General features: G+C 39.3%; 2 protein-coding genes across 2 annotated transcripts; one reads left to right on the top strand and one right to left on the bottom strand.

Moving 5' to 3' along the window:
* The first annotated feature begins 7,726 nt into the window (after positions 1 to 7,726).
* LOC113766426 lies at positions 7,727 to 10,762 on the top strand. Its single transcript, XM_027310620.1, has 5 exons — positions 7,727 to 8,150; positions 8,759 to 8,998; positions 9,413 to 9,603; positions 10,005 to 10,152; positions 10,536 to 10,762. The coding sequence occupies exons 1-5, from the start codon at positions 7,727 to 7,729 to the stop codon at positions 10,760 to 10,762; spliced, it is 1,230 nt and encodes a 409-aa protein (XP_027166421.1).
* A 5,400-nt stretch (positions 10,763 to 16,162) lies between these two features.
* On the bottom strand, positions 16,163 to 16,844 carry LOC113765534. The gene has a single exon (XM_027309751.1). The coding sequence runs from the start codon at positions 16,814 to 16,816 to the stop codon at positions 16,295 to 16,297; it is 522 nt and encodes a 173-aa protein (XP_027165552.1). The 5' UTR covers positions 16,817 to 16,844; the 3' UTR covers positions 16,163 to 16,294.
* Positions 16,845 to 21,471: the final 4,627 nt, after the last annotated feature.

Raw genomic sequence — 21,471 nt, 5'->3', positions numbered from 1 at the left:
AACTAGCATACCAAATCAAAATCCGTCAGTCAAATCTTTTGATCGAATCAGATGCTGACAAATTTGAAAGAGAAGAAGATTATGACAATTATATTTCAACATCTTCCTCCCAAACCACTAGTGATAAAGATGAAAAGAAGAACCTATGGTCAAAGACCAAAACTTTCTTCTCAACATCACTGAAAAACCAGAAAAAAGACAACCTTACCTATACCAAGCTTCGATCAAAACTTTCTCTTTGATATTCTAGAAAAAGACAGCTTCAAAATCCCTAAACAAAACCTTTGCAACTCAAAATTCCAGGGTTTTTCTAGAAATCCTTGACAATCCTCAAAAAGAAACAATCAGCATTGTGAGCCTGAATAACAATTCTCAGTTACTTCAGGAATATTCGGTCCAAATACGATTACTAATTGTTGGCAATTATGTAATCAAAACTAAAATCCTATTTGATACAGGGACAGACCAGAACTATATTCCTAAAAATTTCATTCCAATCGAAATTTTAGAAACCCTTAGAAAAACCAACAATCCCAAGCTTAATATCAGGTTCAAATTTCAAAAATACAAAACCAATTCTCAGATACCTTCTTTTTGACTAAGTATCTGACTAAGCATATTATTTTAGGAACATCCTTTCTCAAATAGTTAGTCCCTTTCCAAATCACTTGCAAAGGGATAATATCTCAACTTTTTTAATCCTATGATCTTTAAACTAACCACTTCTTGGTGCAGAAACATGGCAGGTGAAGAAAGCTTATCATCATACAATTTAGAAGAGAAAAACTGTCTCTTCGATAGATACTCTACTTGGGAACAAACCTCCCATGGAGAAATATCCAGCAATCAAACTAATGAGTGCCAAACATTATCAAATCAAAATCAAGCTAATTGAGAGTGGATCCCTGAGGAATTATCCTCAAACTGGATACCTGTGGAATCTACTTCAAATTGGGTACCTGATGAAATTATCTCGAACCAATTCCGAGCAATTGATGAGACTTCAACAATAAATTGGATTCAGGAAACTGAAGAGGATGAAAATCCATTTCTAATTCCTGAAGATCCTACTCAATCCTTCCAAATCAAACTCAGAGATGATACTTTCTCACGTCTTTGGACGGAATATCACTATCTCGAAAAAGAGATAAAAGAATCCAGAATTAGAAACTTTAACATTATATACTTTAACAGGGATACTGGTGAAAGAATCTCTTGTTACAACACTCACAAATACAATCACATCGGCACAGCAAACTCAAACTACTTGGTACAAACATTGAAAGAACAATGCTTCATGCAAAGAAGAAATATTCAAAGAATGATTCTCAACAAACACTTGCTTGACAAACAAGGAGTCAATACACAGCATTACAAAGAATGGATCAAAGAAGTATCGAAAGAATTATCAGCAATGATTTGTTGAACAAATGCTTCTAGAGACATTCAAGTTGGCTCAATCGGGACAAATTTTCAGAAAAATCATTTTTTTCTGTAGCAGCGAGGCACTGTAGCAGTCCGGCAAGTTACTGTACAAAAACGGCAACAAAAAGACAAACGATGCACTATAGCATACTGTAGCGGTACTGTAGCAAACAGTAAAAATCACTGTAGCGGATACTGTAGCAACATGGAAATTTGCTATATATACCCCTCAAATCCAACACAATCCATACACCATTCTAACACCAATTCTTCAAGTCTACTTGTGAGGACTCATGTTTTTATTCTTAAAATAGTTATTTTTATAATTATTTATCCTAATATTAGTTAATTATATTATCGTTACATGAATTTCTTTTAAATTTCGTTTTATCGCGCGCGAATCGGAAGTTCGCGTATTTCGCGTCAAAACGACTAAATGGAGATTTGAGAAATTTATACTAGACTACTAAGAGTGAATGATTACAGTGTTAAAGGAATTATATTGAAGAATTAGTGCACTAGTGTAACAAACAAGAGAGAAAATTGGTAGTAAACCTCACTATTTGAGCACTATTCAAAGTTGACTTATTGCACCTTGGACTTAGCTTCCTTAACACACTTCATCCACCAACATTCAAATCACGAAACACTCTCTCTCTCTTTTCTCCATAGTCTCGGTCGAATACCCAAGGAAAGGGAGGAAGAAAGCTTCACTTCATCTTGTTTTATCTTGCTCCATTTCACTTCCAAATTTGTACCCAACTTCAAAACCTCTTGGAGATCAACTTTAGCTTGGAGAAAGACATCATCTTGTGGAATTTCTTGGGGAGTTTTGGTGGAAATTTCTAGTGTCATCTAGGGTTCAAGAGGTAAACTTCAACTCTTGCAATCTCTCCATTTTTCTTCAAGAATCAAGCTTAGTTTGCATGGGTTTACAACCCTAAGTAAGAAATAGGTAGAGGACTTGAGGAAACCCATTTTATCTTGCTTTAATCTTTAGGCTAGTGGTCTTAAGGTGGATTATAGGTAGCTGACTTGAGGTGTAATTAGTTGATTGTGGTTGTTTATGTGTTATTTGAGATGAATACGGTTAGAAAGTGAAGGAAAAATCGAGGACAAGCTGTGCATGAGAGCTGGCTGAAACTGTCCTATGGTTATCTTGCTCGTATTTCAAATTTTTGTTGGTTGTTTGGCTATAAAATTGAGTGATATATGTTGTATATTATGTGTACAAAGTGTCTACCAAAAATCATTTCAATTGGTTGCTCAAAACTAGAATTTTCGAAAAAGAAAGAAATCTGGAAATGGTGCTCAGGACAGCCGAACAGTACTACTTTGCTTGAACATATCTCTTTGTAAAAAAATCAAAATCGAGTGCCGTTTGTGGCATTTGAAACTAGACATTCATAGATTTCCAACGGTATAAAACTCGTTTGCTAGTTCGAACTGAGTGAACCGTAGTGATTTAACAAATTTGACTGTCCTGTTATGACTATCTGTCCGAGAGGAATGGAGAAGCTGCATCTTGTGGCTTGATTTTCTCTCACTTGTGAACTGATTTTGGAAATGACTCTTTCTGATAAAATGTATCTTGTTGAACCTAGTTTACAACGCCACCAACCATTCCCAATTTGAGTTTGTATTGAGTGAGATGTGGTCTGATTTCAAAAGTGCAACAAAGCTGGAAACTGGAAAGTCTTCCTTTCTTGTTGGCCGAATGGTCAAACTTGTTTTGGGATATTTTGTTTCAAAAAATTTTGAGGTCAATTGCTTTTCAATTGCTTATTAAATGTTTATAGGACATTGATTTAAAAAATGGATCGAATTGGGTTGATTTCATTGTGCAAAACATTTGGAAAAGAAAGAAAAGCATGAGGGCAGATTGGCCTTCAAAAATTTTTCAAACTTTAATCATTTTGTTAACTATCTTCCCACAAGAGTTTTTGCGCAAAATTTGATAGAGAGGTAGTCCATATATGGAAGTTTAAGTGTACCAAATTTGATGTAATTTCAAGACCATTTTGGTATCCAAATGATGCCCCAAAGATTGCTTTTCAAATCTGGAAATTCACTGTTCTAGTAGTGAAAATTGACCGATTTTGAACTGCTATATCTTAATGCTTAAAACTCTGAATTTAGTTCGGTTTGTCATTTTGAAACCTTGTTTGAAACTCTTATTGTGTTACAAATTTCAGAGCATGATTCACTTTCTGTGAATTATGCCGAATTTCCAAAGATTGCTGAAAAACAAGACTAGTTCAAACCTGTCTTCTAAGAACCAAAACTTTGATTTGAAAAATGAATACTTTCCGTTTAGAATTTTGAAAAAGTGTCTTCTAGGAACTTTTAGTAGATTCTAACGGTATAAAGTTTTCCATTTTTAGACCTACTGAGTGCAAACTCTGATTTTTCTAAATTTGACGCGTCAAACTGAAATTTTCCGATTTCTTGGGAAATGAGTTTTGAGAACTCAACACTTTATCCCGATATCGATAAAGCGTTTTGGACCTGATTTCATGGAGGATACAAGTCTTCTTTGGAACTTTAAATCTTCACTTTTGAATCTCGATTTTTGAGTGATTAAAGTTCTCTTTTGAGACATTGATTTAGTCTAAATAAGTGTACCTTCTTTCTTGGTTAATACATAGTTGCGAGTGAAAGTTACTCGTTATTTGCTCAGGCGCTCAAGGGGATTTTCAAGAGAATCTCGAAGCGGACACCTAAAAGCTTACTTGCTCAATTACTCACTTTTTGACTTGGTGAGTGTCAAGTGTATGAAGTGTTGCTATGTGCTTAATTGTTCTCATTAATTGAGTATTTTGAAAGTGTCGAGTCGAGTGTGTACTTTATCGCACTCATTCTCTCTTAAGTGAATTATATTTGAATTGTATGTAGTGAATTGCTAAGTGAATAAAGTGAAGTGTTGCAATAGTGAATTATACTATGGTTGAATCAATGTCGATCGGAGTGAATCTCCTCGACTTAAATTTATAATAGTGGAGGATGCCCAAACTCATCAACGGACCTTGCGACTCGAGCCGGCATGGGGTTGGTCATGAAACTTAGTGAGCCATGAGAAAAATTGTATAAATTTAATCTATTTGAGAGATCTCGTTTGACATACTCGAATAATATCGCCTTATATAAAAGAAGTATGGGCCCGGAGCAAGGGGTGTAACGGTGATCAGGAGTGCGAAGTAAGTGGAGTTCTATGGACTTATAACCTACCCGGTTGACGGAGTGTCAACTCGTGGAGATACTGGATCGAGCATTGGCAGAGCAAGTGGAATATAGCTCTTGAGAGCTCCCGTATCCTTATCAAGTGTGTTTTATTGTTAATTACGAACTACTTGAATGTTATAGTTTTAATTCTCATATCAGTGCTATTGTTATTTGACTATGTGTTTTGCATACTTTTCTTGGCCTCACTGAGCATTAGCTCATCCCATTCGCTTTATTTTTCTTAACAGGAGTTGGAATGGAAAGAATTGTGGAGAAGCCGACTTGATAGTCTCCTGATTAGGGTTTTGGATGTATTGATTAGACGACTTTTGGAAGTTGTACATTTTGGAAAAGTTGATGTATTTTGAAAACTTGTGATGTAAGATTGAACACTTGTGTATGGAAGCGACTTCTTTCAGTTCAACTTTTATTATCGGTTATTTACTTTTAAGTTTGAACTAGAATGGTACCGAGGCCTGGCGAGAGCTAGGCAGGCATCCCGCCGATATCCTTGGGTTCGCTCTTGGGAGAAGTGGGGGCGTCACAGTTGGTATCAGAGCACTAGATTTAGAGATCTATTTGGGAAATATATTAGAGACTTTACCCTCGAGAATAGGAATGAGATAACTTAATTATACCTTAAGTAATGTTTGAGCGAGTTAGAAACTTTAAATTTCTAACTCGAAAATTGTGGTTGTTTTGCAGGGATGGAGAATGGTAATAGAGGACACGCTGCTAATGGTAATGGTCATGCTAATAGCCACGTGGAGTCTCTTAGACCTATTTACTATCGAGCTCTGGGTGGAGGACCTCGTGTGCGTTACTCGCCTTCTTCAAGGTTTTTCCGATGTCTCTGTAGGGTGACATACACTTACCCTAATGACCTTGTACTATTTATTGACGATGAGCGTCGTCAGTTGGTGAATACCAACAGAGCTTTACTCCAAGAGGTCGAGGAGCTAAGCATTATGGTGAACGCTCAGGGTGATAGGATTGCAGAGTTAGAAGGGACAATAGTGGACGAGATAGTTAGGGCTGAGACCGCTCGTGATGAGCTTCAGAGGGTTAGGGCTCGACTTACTAGAGTAGACGAGGAGATCCGAGATCGGGCTTCTGAGATCTTGGCAGATACTATTATGTTGATTGATGAGATGATAGATGTTGTACAGAGTTCGATTCAGGAGGGCACTGAGGAGGAGCCTTTCGAGACACTGAGAAGGAGCCTTTCGAGGAGCATCCTGAGGAGGAGGTTTCGCCTGATAGTCCTACTGAGAATTAGACTAGAAGTGATGATTCACTTTTGACTTTTGTAGCTAGAAATAGCTGGGGTGATGCTAGTTCAAAAGCTATTGTATTTTGTTTAACTGTGTGGCCTACTTTTGAGACACTTGAACCTACTTTTGTCGTGCTTGACTAAATGTACTTTTGTGGCACCTGTGCGCTATATTTTTGTAAATGCTTCATGACTTGCTAATTGTACGAATCTTAAAGTGTTAATATATGTTAATTATTGTTATTTTCAATGTTTTCATGTTGGCTTTTATTTTAAGTATTTTCTCACGTAATTATTTTACTTTTTGCATTAGGCATAACTAGGGTCATGGATGGGCAAAGGAGTGGTAGAGGCCGTGGGCATGGGGTTAGACAAATCCAACCTCAAGGGGATGATCAGGGATCGGCAATTGGACCGACCCAGGGACAAGAAAATGTAGAGGGTAACCACGTGGCTACTGCCATTAATCGGATGACTGATATCCTAGAACGATTAGCCGAGCGACAGGGTCCAAAGCCATTTAACCAACCAAGGGCCCAGGATAGAGGGAAAGATAGAGTCTTAGAGAGGTTTGTGAAATTTAATCCGTCTAAATTCATTGGTGGACCTGATCCCGAGTTAGCGGAGGGTTGGCTGGAAAGAATGACCAATATTTTCGTCATCTTAGACTATACAGAAGAAAGGTGAGTGAACTTTGCTGCCTTTTAGTTTGAAGGCGTTGCACGTGCTTGGTTGGACGTGATAAGGGGAAAGTGGAAAAAAGCGCAGACCCCTTGGACTTGGAAAAACTTCACGAGAGAGTTCAATGAGAAGTTTCTTCTGCTTCTGGTCCAAGAGAAATGGGAGGACAAATTTATAAAGTTGATGCAGGGAACTCTTAGCGTGGCCGAATATGAAGGAAAATTCACTAAACTTTCTAAATATACTCCAGAGTTGGTGGTTAATGAGTGAAAAAGAATAAGACGTTTTGTGCAAAGACTTAATGTGGAGATTCAGGAGGAGTTGGCAGTAGCCCAAATCTCTACGTTCATTGAAGTCCTGGAGAAAGCACAAAGGGTTGAAAGTGTAAGGTTGCAAGTTAGGAATTTTCATACTAAGAAAAGGAACATTCCTAGTTACTCTTCTGGACAGGCTAGTAAAAGTGCCCCACCTTCCAAGATGGGAAGGGGAACGGGAAGAGTAAGGACCGCTGGAGCTCCAAGAGAGGCTTTATCAAGAGGAAGTCGTAGTGGACAAGGTCAAGCAAGAGGAATACCTTCCAGTGGTCAGGCCGTAACTCCTCAAGTTAGTTGTGGCTTCTGTGACAAGTCCAATCATATGAAAAATAATTGTTGGAGGAAATCGGAAAAGTGCCTGTACTGCGGTAGTGCTGAACACCAACTTGCAAGTTGTTCGATTGCGCCAAAAGTAGGAGGTAGTACTCAACGGCTAGAGAAATTGGTATCTAAGTAGACTAGTGCTGGAGGAAGTCGACCTAAAGTGCCGGCTAGGGTTTATACACTGGATCATCAACAAGTTCCCGATTCTTCTGAGGTGGTCAAAGGTACGATCCCTATTTTTCACCGTTTAGTTAAGGTTTTAATTGATCCTGGTACGACCCACTCTTTTGTGAATCCTAATTTTATGAGTGGGATAGACGTGAATCCAATTAAGTTATCTTATGATTTGGAGGTTAGAACACCTATTGGGGATCAAAGTTTAATCGCTAATTTGATGTAAAAGGATTGTGAGATCTGGGTTGGGGAATGAAAATTACTGGCCAATTTGTTGGGTTTAGCGATTAAGGGATATGATGTTATCTTAGGAATGGACTGGTCAGCTCGCTACAATGCACAGTTGAATTGTAAGACGAAAATGATGAAATTGTGCATTCCAGGAGAGGCAACCCTAAAATTGGATGTAAGGGGTAGATTAGTCTCATCTGCTCTTATCTCTGGAATTCGAGTTAGAAAAATATTGAATAAGGGAGCTCAAAGATATTTGGCCTTTCTTATAAATACTCCTAGTGATAAGGTGAGATTGGAAGATATGCCCGTAATAAAAGAGCATCCGGATGTTTTTTCGAAAGAATTAGAGTCTTTACCTCCAGAAAGGGAAATATTTTTTAAGATTGATGTGACTCCGGGAGTAGCACTTATCTCCAAGACGCCATATAGAATGGCTCCAACTGAATTGAAAGGGTTGAAATTACAGTTGCAAGATTTGTTAGAACGAGATTTTATCAAAGAAAGTGATTCACCGTAGGGAGCCCCGGTCCTGTTTGTTAAAAAGAAAGATGAGAGTTTAAAACTGTGTATAGACTACCGAGACTTGAACGATGTAATCATTAAGAATAAGTACCTTTTTTTCCACATTGATGAGTTGTTTGACCAATTGCAAGGGGCAGTAGTATTTTCAAAGTTGGACCTCAGGCAGGGTTATTATCTGTTGAGGATTTTAGAGAAAGATATACCCAAAATTGCCTTTAACTCAAGGTACGGATACTTTGAATTTGTAGTAATGCCGTTTGGGTTAACGAACACACCTGCAGCTTTTATGGATTTAATGCACAGAATCTTTAACGCGTATCTGGACCAGTTTGTATTGGTATTCATTGACGATATATTGGTGTATTCTAAAACTCTGGAGAATCACGAGAAACATTTGAGAATTATTTTACAAACTTTGAGGGAACATCAGTTATATGCTAAGTTTAGCAAATGTGAGTTTTGGTTGAAAGAAGTGACATTCTTAGGTCACATAATTTTCAAGGATGGAATTAAGGTGGATCCAACCAAAGTTGAAGGGTTTCAAAGTGGAAGCAATCGAAAAATCCTACTGAATTTCAAAATTTTATAGGCTTAGCAAGGTATTACCAGAGATTCATCAAGGGATTTTCTAAGATTGCTGGACCCCTAACTGAGTTGACTAAGAAGAGTGGGAAATTTATATGGAGTCTGAAATGTGAAGAAAATTTTCAAGAGTTAAAGAGATGGTTGACGAGAGCACCAGTGTTAGCTTTACCTAATGGAAAGGATAGCTTTGTGGTATATACAGATGCTTCCAAAGAAGGTTTGGGGTGTGTATTGATGCAGGATGGTAAGGTGATTGCGTATGTCTCTAGAAAATTAAACCCGCACGAGAGAAACTATCCAACTCTTCATTTAGAGTTAGTGGATGTAGTATTTGTATTGAAAAAGTGGAGGCATTACCTGTATGGAGTGATATTTGAGATTTTTACGAACCACAAGGGTCTTAAGTATTTATTTTTCCAAAAAGAATTGAATTTGAAACAATGTATATGGATGGAATTCTTGGAAAACTATGATTGTACTATCAATTATCACCCTGGAAAAGCTAATGTGGTGGCAGATGTTTTAAGTCGTCAAGTGCAGGTAGCAGGATTGATGATCAAATAATTACACTTGTTAGAAGAGATTAGTTGTTGGAATCCCCGACTCGAACCGAGAAAAGTGATTCTGGGGAACATTGTCATGAAATTCACTCTCTTAGAATGTATCAAAGAAGCTCAGGAGAAGGACATTGAAGTGCAAAAGTGGCTGGAGAAAGTTAGTAAAGGAGAAAAGTCAGATTTTAACCTAAGAGTAAATGGCGTGCTAAGATCTCGGAATCGTATAGTGGTGCCAAATGACGAAGGGCTTAAGAAGAAAATTTTAGAAGAAACATACCGATCTAAGTACAAGGTAATCTTAGAAGGAATAAAATGTATCAAAACTTGAAGGGTTTGTATTGGTGGAAGAGCATGAAAAAGGAAATTGCTCAATTTGTCCAAATTTGTCTGATTTGCCAACAAGTTAAAGCCGAGCATCAGAAACCATCTGGTTTATTACAACCTTTAGAGATACCCGAGTGAAAATGGAAAAATATCATCATGAATTTTGTATCTGGATTATCTAGGACACAAAGAGGTCACGACGCCATTTGGGTAATAGTGGATAGATTGATCAAACCAGCTCATTTTCTGGCGATTAGTATGAAGTACGCATTGGAGAAGTTGGTGAATCTGTATTTGTATGAAATTATAAGGCTAAATGGAATTCCAGTAAGTATTGTGTTCGATTGAGACCTTAGGTTTGTTTCGCAGTTCTGGCAAAACATGCAAGAAGTGTTGGGGACTAAATTGAATTTTAGCACTACCTACCATCCTCAGACTGATGGACAATCGGAGAAGACGATTCAGACTCTTGAGAACATGTTGAGAACCTGTACTTTGGATTTTGGAAAGAGTTGGAGTAAGTATTTGGCATTGGTAGAATTTGTTTATAATAATTGTTTCCATTCATCCATTCAAATGGCTCCGTACGAAGCACTTTACAGTTCGAAGTGTCGATCTCCAATTTGTTGGGATGAAATAGGTAAATGAAAGATTTTAGACCCAACTACAGTACCTTAGATTGAAGAGGCGCGAGAAAAAGTGAAGTTAATACGCCAGAGAATTCAAACCGCACAGAGTCGTCAGAAGAGCTATGCAGACTATCGAAAAAAGAATTTGGAGTTTGCGGTTGGAGACCAAATTTTTCTTAAGATCACTCCTCTGAAAGCGAGTCTGATGACAGGAAAAGGAAAGAAGTTACAACCGAAATTGTAGGACCTTATAAGATTCTTCAACGTATAGGGAATGTGGCTTATAAGTTGGAATTACCGCCATGTCTATCTCGGATCCATAGTGTTTTTCACGTATCCATGCTCAAGAAATATCATCCAGATCCGTCTCATGTCCTACAACCGGAAAATCTTGAGATTGATGAAGCACTGACCTATGAGGAGAAACCGATAAAGTTTCTAGATCGTAAGGTGAAAGAATTGAGGAATAAGCGAATTCCATTGGTGAAAGTTCTATGAAAGAACCATGGATTAGAGGAAGCAACTTGGGAAATAGAAGAAGAAATTCGAGGAAAATATCCATATCTATTTCCAAATCAAGGTATGAATTTCGTGGACGAAATTCTCTTAAGGGGGAGAGGATGCGAGGACTCATGTTTTTATTCTTAAAATAGTTGTTTTTATAAGTATTTACCCTAATATTAGTTAATTATATTATCGTTACATGAATTTCTTTTAAATTTCGCTTTATCACGTGCGAATCGGAAGTTTACGTCTTTCGCTTCAAAATGGCTAAGTGGAGATTTGAGAAATTTATACTAAACTATTAAGAGTGAATAATTACAGTGTTAAAGGAATTACATTGAAGGATTAGTGCACTAGTGCTACGAACAAGAGAGAAAATTGGTAGTGCACCTCACTATTTGAACACTATTCAAAGTTGACTTATTGCACCTTGGACTTAGCTTCCTTAACACACTTCATCCACCAACATTCAAACCACAAAACACTCTCTCTCTCTCTCTTCTCCATAGTCTCAGCCGAACACCCAAGGAAAGGGAGGAAGAAAGCTTCACTTCATCTTGTTTTATCTTGCTCCATTTCACTTCCAAATTTGCACCCAACTTCAAACCTCTTGGAGATCAACTTTAGCTTGGAGAAAGACATCATCTTGTGGGATTTCTTGGGGAGTTTTGGTGGAAATTTCTAGTGTCATCTAGGGTTCAAGAGGTAAACTTCAACTCTTGCAATCTCTTCATTTTTCTTCAAGAATCAAGCTTAGATTGCATGGGTTTACAACCCTAAGCAAGAAATAGGTAGAGGACTTGAGGAAACCCATTTTATCTTGCTTTAATCTTTAGGTTAGTGGTCTTAAGGTGGATTATAGGTAGCTGACTTGAGGTGTAATTAGTTGATTGTGGTTGTTTATGTGTTATTTGAGATGAATACGGTTAGAAAGTGAAGGAAAAATCGAGGACAAGCTGTGCATGAGAGCTGGCCGAAACTGTCCTGTGGTTATCTTGCTTGTATTTCAAATTTTTGTTGGTTATTTGGCTATGAAATTGAGTGATATATGCTGTATATTGTGTGTACAAAGTGTCTACCAAAAATCGTCTCAATTGGTTGCTCAAAACTAGAGTTTTCAAAAAAGAAAGAAATTTGAAAATGGTGTTCAGGACAGCCGAATAGTACTACTTTGCTTGAACATATCTCTTTGTACAAAAGTCGAAATCGAGTGCCGTTTGTGGCATTTGAAACTAGAAATTCATAGCTTTCCAACGGTATAAAACTCATCTGCTAGTTCGAATTGAGTGAACCGTAGTTATTTAACAAAGTTGATTGTCCTGTTATGACTATCTGTCCGAGAGGAATGGAGAAGCTACATCTTCTGGCTTGATTTTCTCTCACTTGTGAACTGATTTTAGAAACGACTCTTTCTGATAAAATGTAGCATTTTCAACCTAGTTTACAATGCCACCAACCATTCCCAATTTGAGTTTGTATTGAGTGAGATGTGGTCTGATTTCAACTCCTGTTGTATATTGTTTTGCATGCTTTTCTTGGCCTCACTAAGTATTAGCTCATCCCATTAGTTTTGTTTTCTTTAACAGGAGTTGGAATGGAAAGAATTGTGGAGAAGCCGACTTGATAGTCTCCTGATTAGGGTTTTGGATGTATTGATTAGACAACTTTTGGAAGTTGTACATTTTGGGAAAGTTGATGTATTTTGAAAATTTGTGATGTAAGATTGAACACTTATGTATTGAAGCGACTTCTTTCAGTTCGACTTTTATTATCGGTTATTTACTTTTAAATTTGAACTAGAATGGTATCGAGTCCTGGCGAGAGTTAGGCAGGCGTCCCGCCAATACCAAGTGAGGGCGGCACACTACTTCTCTCTCTAGCTTGAAGAAACTCTCCTCCTTCTCTCTACAAACTAGTTTAGTTTTTATTTTTTAGATTCAAACAAGGAAGTAAGCCTTGTGCAAGCTTCATATTCTGTAAGTTCCCTCTTGTTCTCATATTCAATATCATTCTATTGAATGGTCGGCTAAGCCGCCCATATTCATATTCATTTACTTGTTTTTATTTGTTTTGTTTATACTAATCATACATTGCCGGTTATACCGCCTGAACTAACTTACTAACTTGTTTTTACATTCTATTTTTACATTCTGTTTATACATAGCTGGTTCAACCACCTATACTAAGTAGTGGCAGTCCGACTGCGACCCACTTCCTAACTCTTATGCTTTCTATTTAATTTATTTATTTACTTTCCTGGTTTAAGGGGCTAACACATCGTCCTGTCTGGTATCAGAGCCAATAAAGAAAGATAATTGTAAAGAAAGATAATTATCTAACCAATTCAAGAAAACTATTTTTTTTATAATATCTCAAAACAATTATCAATTGAAAAGATTTATCAATTTTTTGTAATATCTCAAACTTGTTCCAATACTGAAAAAAATTGTTCCAATAAGCTTTTCTAATTTTTTCCCTTTTTTCTTTTATCTCTTTTAAGATTACAATTTTTTGTTTTCCATTAAAAAATGGCAAGGATGTGAAGGTCATTTTCAGTAGGTTAGTATGCTAAGGAAGATATATGTAATTTATGAAACTAGAGAAGAATTAGGTGAGATTGTCAAAAACCTTAAGGGAGGTTCCTGAAAATTTCCCTTGGAAGAATTGTGTTCCAAGATTTCCCATGGGCGTTTCTCCCAAAGTGATAGAAGATTTGGAGGGTTGAAGTGAACTTTGTCCGAAAATATGGGCCTTGATGTACACATCTATCCAGCCCTTTTCATCTCCGTAGCATATACTTGGTTAAATATATAACTTCGTTTGAATTGAGAAATTTGATGAAATATTTAAAATTCATTAAAATCGCTCTAGTTGTTTTGATTGCTTAAAAGACATTTGGATTTGTAATTCACTAATTATCTAAATACATTCTAAAAATTAGAATACTTGGTAATTTGCAAATCCAAATTCATCTTAAATAATCTAAACAACTAAAGAAATTTGAGAGGATTTCAAATTTTTTGTCAAATCACTCAATCCAAAGCAGCCTAAGAGAATTCAGTTAAATGATTCTATATGATATTTTTTTCTAATAATAATTTCTTTTTAAATAGAGGAGATGTGAGATTTACAAAGCAAGAATAAAAAGAGGAAGGATTTAAATTCAGGATCTCGAACATTTTGAGGTCTCTACCTTAGCTGCTAAGAATTCTATATGATAATGTTTTCACTTCTTATACTTGCTATAAAATAATGATAATACAAGTGAATTGTTTAGTCACATTCTTAAAGAATGTCAACATATGCAAGTGTACGTCGAAATCCTACAAGTACACCAAAGGAAAATTGATAAAAACAAGTTTTCTGTATGTAATGATACAGTAATGTACTCACAAAGACACATCCAAAAACATCTAATTCATATAACTCTCAAATGCAACTAATAATAAATAAAAAAACCATCCACCTCTATCTTCATCCATCCACCACTCACCACCACCACACACTACCGCCCCACCCCTTCGCTACCGCAATTGCCGTTGCTTCCCCTTTCCCTCCCTTCTTTCTCTTCCTTCTCTCTTTTCCTTCCCTCCCTTCTCTTCCCTCCTCCTCTCTCTTCCTCCCTTCTCCTCCTTCCTCTTCCTCCCTCCTTTTCCTACCCCCCACTAGACCCTCTCCTCCTCCCCCCTTCCATCACAACTAGATCTCAGATCGAATCGCAACCCTTTGGTCACTACTTGAGGGTAATGATCACGTGACCTTTGTTTGCAACCTCCTTTTGGTCGTGACCCAAGAATGTCAGGGGGGGTTTGGTGAGAGGAACGGAAGAGAAGGAGAGGAGGACAGGAAGAGGGAGGAGGAAGAACAAGGGGAGGAAAAGAGGGGGCAGAAGAGAGGAGGGAGTGAAGAGGGGATTGGTGGTGGTGGTGGTCGTGGAGGGGAGTGGTGGGTGATGATGCGTGGTTTTTTTTTTGTTAATTTAAAAAAAACTATTAAAAAACACTAATAAATTTTTAAATTTCAAAAACACCTCAATAAATAACTACAGTAAATTTTTTTTTATATACAATGTTATAGTAAAGTTTTTAACAAATAATTTCAAAAATATCTAATCCATATGAAGATATTTTTTTGGTCATAATATATGTCAATTTATAGAACATAAAATCCCAAAGTGCTCGCCTGCTCACTAGCTACTTTGTAATCTTCTTCTTTCTCGCTTTTGGCTGGCTAAATTAATTGTCATACAATTCTGAACCTTCTAGACTTATTTCCTTTTTGAAATCTGCCATTGAAATATAAGTCTCATTTGGCAAGTGAGTTTTTTAGTAGTTTGTCTAAAACTTTACTGTAATTTACGGTAGAAGTTGTAGAAAAAATTTTTGAAGTGTGTAAATTTTTGGATATTTTGAAATATATAGTTTAAAAATTTTTAAAAGTTTTTTGAAGTTACTGTAACTAAACTTGTTAAAAAACTTGTAGCAGACAAACTTGTCCAAAAACTTGCTTGCCAAACAAGGCTATAGCCCATTTGGGAAGTGAATTTTGTTTGGAAAGTGAGTTTTTTGGGTGTTTGTCTAAAATTTTACTATAACTTACTGTAGAAGTTGTAAAAAAAATATTTGAATTGTGTAAATTTTTGGATATTTTGAAGTGTATGGCTTTGTTTGGCAAGCAAGTTTTTGGCCAAATTTGTCTGTTACAAGTATTTTAACAATTTTAACTACAGTAATTTCAAAAAATTTCTTAAAATTTTTAAACCATACATTTGAAAATATCCAAAAATTTACACACTTCAAAAATTTTTTCTATAACTTTTACAGTGAGTTACAGAAAAAATTTAGACAAACACCAAAAAAATTCACTTGTCAAACCGGGTTATAGTTTAAAAATTTTGAAAAGATTTTTAAAGTTACTGCAATTAAAGTTGTTAAAAAACTTGTAACAGATAAACTTGACCAAAAACTTACTTGCCAAACAAGGCATGCGACACTGGTATCTTCTCTATTTAGTTTGGGCATCGAATTGCCAGAGAAATGAAGAACATCATTTTCTCCTTAGGCCAAGGAATTTACTTTCTATCTATCTACCTTTGCGCCAATCCATTTTAAGACCTTCCAGCTTTAATTCTTACCTTACCTTTTCTGCCTTTCTCGACTCTTGAAAACGCTGGAAGCTGAAATTTTTCTAGAGATACTCACAATTGATTTTTCGACTGATTCACAAGAGGGATTGAATGGATTAACTATTTAATTTTCCCTCTTGTAATTAAAATTTTCGATGCTGTATTCATTATTTCATATAGCAAGAAAGAGAAGAACATACATGAACCACAACAAAATTTGTAAAAGAAAAAAAAAGAGAAAAATAGAATTTTGAGGCACAAAACTCACAATTAGAAAAAAAAAAAAAAGAACTGTTCAAATATATACATAACTAATAATACATTACACTGAGTCTAACTCATGGGTAGAGAGGGTAAAAAAATAAAAAAATAAAAAATCAATACATCGAGGTAATCAGCAATCAGCCAGCCAAACTAAGATAAACAGCAGTCGCAACACCAAGCGCGTACACACCCATCACCGTGCCAACAACTTCTTTCCCGGGCCGAACCAACATCCCCACTCCAGCGATTCCCGCAACCCCAACAGGAACCCTCTTCAATACCTCTTTACGCGCGTTGGAAACGATGCCGTCAGTGAAAACCTCGAGGGCGACCTCTTTAAATTCCTCATTTCCGATCACGTCTTCTTCGTTTTCTTCTTCTTGACTCAGGCCAGGCCGGCTGCGACGGTTAATAACGACCTTAAAAGCCCGGTCAACTTGCTCCCTGGTTGGAGGAGACGGGACCCATTTGGTAATCAGAGGAATGGAGAGAGATTGATGAAGGCGTTCGATCGAAGAGAAGAGTTGGTAAGGTCTGATTCCGGGAAAGGCGTGTTGGGCGAGAGCGAGTGAGGACTCGTAGACTGAGTCGCAAGCTGAGTTGAAATCGGATGAGTTTGTGAGGGTTTGGTTGACTCGTTTAGAAGCTGAGAGTCCCATATCAGAGACGCCTGTGGTTGTAAAAGGATTTTCGGATCAGTTTATGGAGTAAAAGGGATCCGGTGACTTATAAGATGGAAGGTTCAAATGTTATTTGGGCCCTTGAACTTTTGCTGCGTCTGATAATAACCCCATTAACTTTGAACAATGCTGATTAGTACCAAAAAAGTTTTCAAATTTTGAAAAAGTAACCAAAAGGCCAAAAAAAATATATATATATATATTCTGATTAAAACTTCTTTTGTACAGTTTTGAACGACAAAAAGAGTAATTAAAAAATTACTGGAACTTAGCTTAATTTTACAATTGAAGGACATAAATGAAAACATTATTTTTAATATCTCATTTATCATGGTCAAATAAATTTGAAAAACTTTATGGAACATAAAAAATGATGCAGTAAATGGGACAAAAAACAACAGTACAATTAATAGAAATGGAAGGGAGTAGCAGGAAGAAACAAATGAAATCTAACTAAACGAGTATGTAGCTGGCTTCCTAGTCTCCCCTAAAGGAAAGGTAAAAAAAGGCTAAAGCTTTTGGAATTTGAAACAATTCAAACTTATCACTTCATGGTATTCAAAAAATCTAGGGTAAAATTGAGAGCGAGAGCGCAAGATCATTTTGTATCTAGGAAGACAAATGGATCCCCAATTTTCTTGATGGTAGATTGGTTTCTCACAAGTCTCTAGACAATCAAATGAAGGCCACACTTGTTGAACTTAGCAAAAGTTAATGCTCTCTCAAGGTTTGGAAAACTATCCTCAAGTGTCGTTCTTGATTCTCTCAAAACTTAGAATACACCAATATATCATCTATGAACACCGCCACTGGGAAACGAGACTTTGCATGAAGCGTGCCTGTTAGGGTTTGGCCTAGGGTTTTTGCATGGAGGGTCCTCCGTGGCCGCCGCCGGTCACAGGGGGGGTACCCGGCTGCGCAGCACCTTCCAAGTCTTTTGCAGATGTGCTATCTGGTTCGGCCCGCCTGGAGGATATTCCAGATCTGGGGTGCTGCTCGGTTCATAGAGGTGAGCCGGCGCTGCGTCTATCCCAGAGTGATATGCAACTGCTTTCGACGCCTTTTAAGAATGCTTTGGTAGGACGGTTTCCGTTTCGTCGGCCACCAATGGAGGTTATTAGGGGTTTTTTTGTTTCGCTGGGCCTCAAGGGAGATTGTGAGGTTGGCCTTCTGGATCTGAATCACGTTCTGATCAGGCCTTCGACTGCGGAGGATTATGCACGGCTGTTTGTGCGCCGGTCCTGGTTCGTGAAGGGAGCGCAGATGCTGTTATCAAAATGGACGTTGGATTTCAACGTTCATAAGGATTCGACATTTGCTCCGGTGTGGGTATCTCTGCCAACACTTCCTTTGCCGTTGTTTAATACGGTGTACATTACCAAATTAGCTAGTTTGCTGGGGCGCTGTCTGAAGATTGATGCGGCGACATTGACGCTCCGACGTCCTTCGGTAGCGCGGGTCCTGATTGAGATGGATGTGTCGAAACAGCCCCCAAGTCGTATTTGGATTGGGGAGGAACAAGAAGGTTTCTGGCAGGCGGTGGAATATGAGAGTTGGCTGAATTTTTGTGGGTTCTGTACTCGATTCGGACATGTAGATGAGGAGTGTTATAGGAGGAATCCGGATCTCCAGCCCTCCAAGAATCTGTTTACGTCGAAAGGGAAGGCATTGGAGGTTTACAGGCCGAAGGTTAACAGTGGACAAGGTCAGGTGCAGCGGGAAGCAGAGATGAAACAGGTGGAGTGGCACCAGAGAACTAATGGGGCCTTGGTTTCGGATCAGGGCGTCGAGGGGCATACGGAGGCTTCAGAGGGGGTTCCTCTCCCTGCGCTGGAGGACGCGAAGGCTGCTACGGAGAGGGCGGTGCAGAATCAAGCGGGGGATTGGGATCAGATGGCGCATATGCTGTCGACTAATCCTGCTCCCGCTTCGTTAGTCGAGGAGGCGATGGTCGGTCCTGGGACTGCTACGGTTGATGCTGATGTGCGTGTTGCTCTACCAGATTTGCCTTTGAGGGCGACACAGGAGATGGTGCAGGTTTCGGACTGTGCGTTGGCAATGCAGGCGGGTGGATGGGAAAAGGAGGAGTTGGCTGCGGCGTCTCATAATTCCTTTGCAGTGTTGCACGCTTTATCCGACATGGAGGTGCAGGATTTTGATCGCGTTCCTTCTAGGTCCGCGATTTCTGTTAGGACAGCTAGGCTGGGGCATAGACGGCAATGTTCGGACGGGGATAATCCGGGGGACGTAGCTCCGTGGGAGCAGCTCAAACAGTTTCAAAGGATGTTGCATCGCCGCCTGCTCGATGATCCGCAGCGACCAAGGGAGGGGTTGACCGGGCTGGAGCAGCCTGAGATTGAGTATGGTCTGCCTGAAACTAGGCACAAGGGTGGCCGCTCGGCGAAAGCTCCTCTTAATCAGGTTCATCACCAATCTCAAACTCACTACTCTTTGCGGTCTCATGTTAAATCACATTAAGGTTGTTGTTTGGAATATACGCGGGGCCTCACGCAAGGACTCACTTAGGTATTTAGATAAGATTTGCAAAAATCATAAAATAAGATTGTTAGTACTTCTGGAACCTTTGTCGGATACTCCACAATTGGAGGTGGTACGTCGGCTCCTGGGTTTTGATAGGGCGATGGGGGCTTTGAATAACAAGGTGTGGGTGTTTTGGTACAATGAGCTGTCCTTGGCGTTTAGGGAGATGGCAGAGCAACTTCTTCACATGCACATCATTTTTTCTTCCGGGTGTTCAATTCAGTTTTCGGCAGTTTATGCTCGGTGCTCGAGGGTGGGGCGGCGAGAGTTGTGGTCGGCAATGGAAGGATTGGCGGGAGAAGGTCTTGGGCCATGGATGCTGGCAGGGGATTTTAATGTCATTTCCAGTTCGGAAGAGCGTGTGGGAGGTTCTCCGGCCAATGCAACGAACATGGAAGAATTTAATGAAGCTGTTGGCAACTGCGGCTTGTCCGAGGTGCCTTTTGATGGGGCTTTATTTACTTGGACCAATGGTAGGGTATGGCAAAGATTGGATAGGGCCTTCATGAATCAGGAGTGGGCTGATGGGTATGAGCTTTCGCATGTCTCCCATTTGTCCAGGGGGCGGTCAGATCATGCTCCCCTCTTGATTAATTGTCAAAATGGGAGCCACAGCAAACGCTCGTTTAGATTTCTGAATGTTTGGAGGAGGCATTCGGGTTTTATGGATGTGGTTCGGCAGGGTTGGGCGATGCCGGTGGAGGGTGAGGGTATGCCGAAATTTTATAATAAGCTGAGGGCTGTGAAGGGTTGCCTGCAGGTTTGGAACGTCCAGACATTTGGCAATATTTTTACCAACGTACGGGCGGCCGCGGCTGTTATGAAACAACGTGAGGAGCAGTTCGACGCTGCGAGGGATTCTGTGTCCAGAGCAGCGTTGGAGGAGGCAAAAGCGGTATTTGCCAGGAGTTTGGCGTTGGAGGGTGAGTTTTGGAGGCAGAAGGCGGGCATCAAATGGTTGCAGGTTGGGGATGCTAATACAGCTTATTTCCATTCTCGCTGCCGGCAACGTCGCAATATTAATTTTGTCGCCCGCATTAAGGATCAGGCAGGTACATGGTTGGAGGATTTACAAGACATAAGGCAATCAGCGGTGGATTTCGTTTCGGCGTTGTTCGCTTCTGAACAACACGGGTGGCACTCTCCGGAGCTGCCCTTCTCGGTCCCTCAGCTTGCTCAGGCAGACAATGACTTGTTATCTGCTTTACCTGACATGGCAGAATTAAAGGGAGTGGTGTTCGCGTTGGACGCAGATAGTGCCCCAGGGCCGGATGGGTTTGGGGCAGGTTTTTACCAGGCCTGTTGGGATATTATCCAGTCAGATTTATTGGAGGCGGTTCAGGCATTCTTCCAGGGTATGCGTTTGCCTCGGAGCTTTACTAGCACGTCTATTATTTTACTGCCTAAGATTGCAGGCGCCATGCAGTGGAAGGATTTTCGGCCAATTAGTCTTTGCAATGTCTGTTCGAAAATTATTTCTAAGCTCGTTTCGGATCGGTTGGGTAGGGTTCTCCCGGCCTTAGTATCACAGTGGCAGACTGGTTTTGTACCAGGACGAGGGATAACGGATAACATCCTTCTGACGCAGGAGCTGGTGGCGGATTTAGATAGGCGGTTGAGACATCCGAACCTCATGTTAAAGTTGGATATGGAAAAGGCGTATGACAGGGTCGAGTGGCCGTTTATTTTGTTTATGCTTCGGAGATTTGGTTTTGCGGAGCAGGTGGTTGACATTTTCTTTCGGCTCGTGTCTAATAATTGGTTTTCAGTTTTGGTGAATGGTGAGGCTGCTGGTTTCTTTAAATCTTCAAGGGGTGTTAGGCAGGGTGACCCGGTTTCTCCTGGCCTGTTTGTGTTAGTGGCCGATTTTTTAGGCCGCGGGTTACATCATTTGCTGGAGCGGCAGCCCGGTCGGTATTTTGTTACGGCAGGGAGTCCGGTGCCGTACTTGGCCTTCGCAGATGACATGCTCTTGTTTACAAGATGCTCAGAGGATTGCCTGTCCGCAATAAAGGGTTTTTTGATGGAGTATGAGGAGGCTTCAGGTCAAAAGGTGAATGTTAACAAGAGCTCCTTTTTTCAGCCTTCAGGGG

The sequence above is a fragment of the Coffea eugenioides genome, chromosome 3 (genome assembly GCF_003713205.1).
Source record: "Coffea eugenioides isolate CCC68of chromosome 3, Ceug_1.0, whole genome shotgun sequence".
In the NCBI taxonomy this organism is placed as follows: Eukaryota; Viridiplantae; Streptophyta; class Magnoliopsida; order Gentianales; family Rubiaceae; genus Coffea; species Coffea eugenioides.
This window is presented reverse-complemented; position numbering and strand designations above follow the sequence as displayed.

Excerpts from the sequence above, each read along its gene's own strand:
- LOC113766426 (XM_027310620.1), top strand. The coding sequence starts at position 7,727 with ATGGACTGGTCAGCTCGCTACAATGCACAGTTGAATTGTAAGACGAAA. Across the intron at positions 8,151-8,758 it reads ACGAGATTTTATCAAAGAAA|GCTTAGCAAGGTATTACCAG; the intron begins GTGATTCACCGT and ends AAAATTTTATAG. Across the intron at positions 8,999-9,412 it reads GTGTGTATTGATGCAGGATG|AATGTATCAAAGAAGCTCAG; the intron begins GTAAGGTGATTG and ends TCACTCTCTTAG.
- LOC113765534 (XM_027309751.1), bottom strand. The coding sequence starts at position 16,816 with ATGGGACTCTCAGCTTCTAAACGAGTCAACCAAACCCTCACAAACTCA.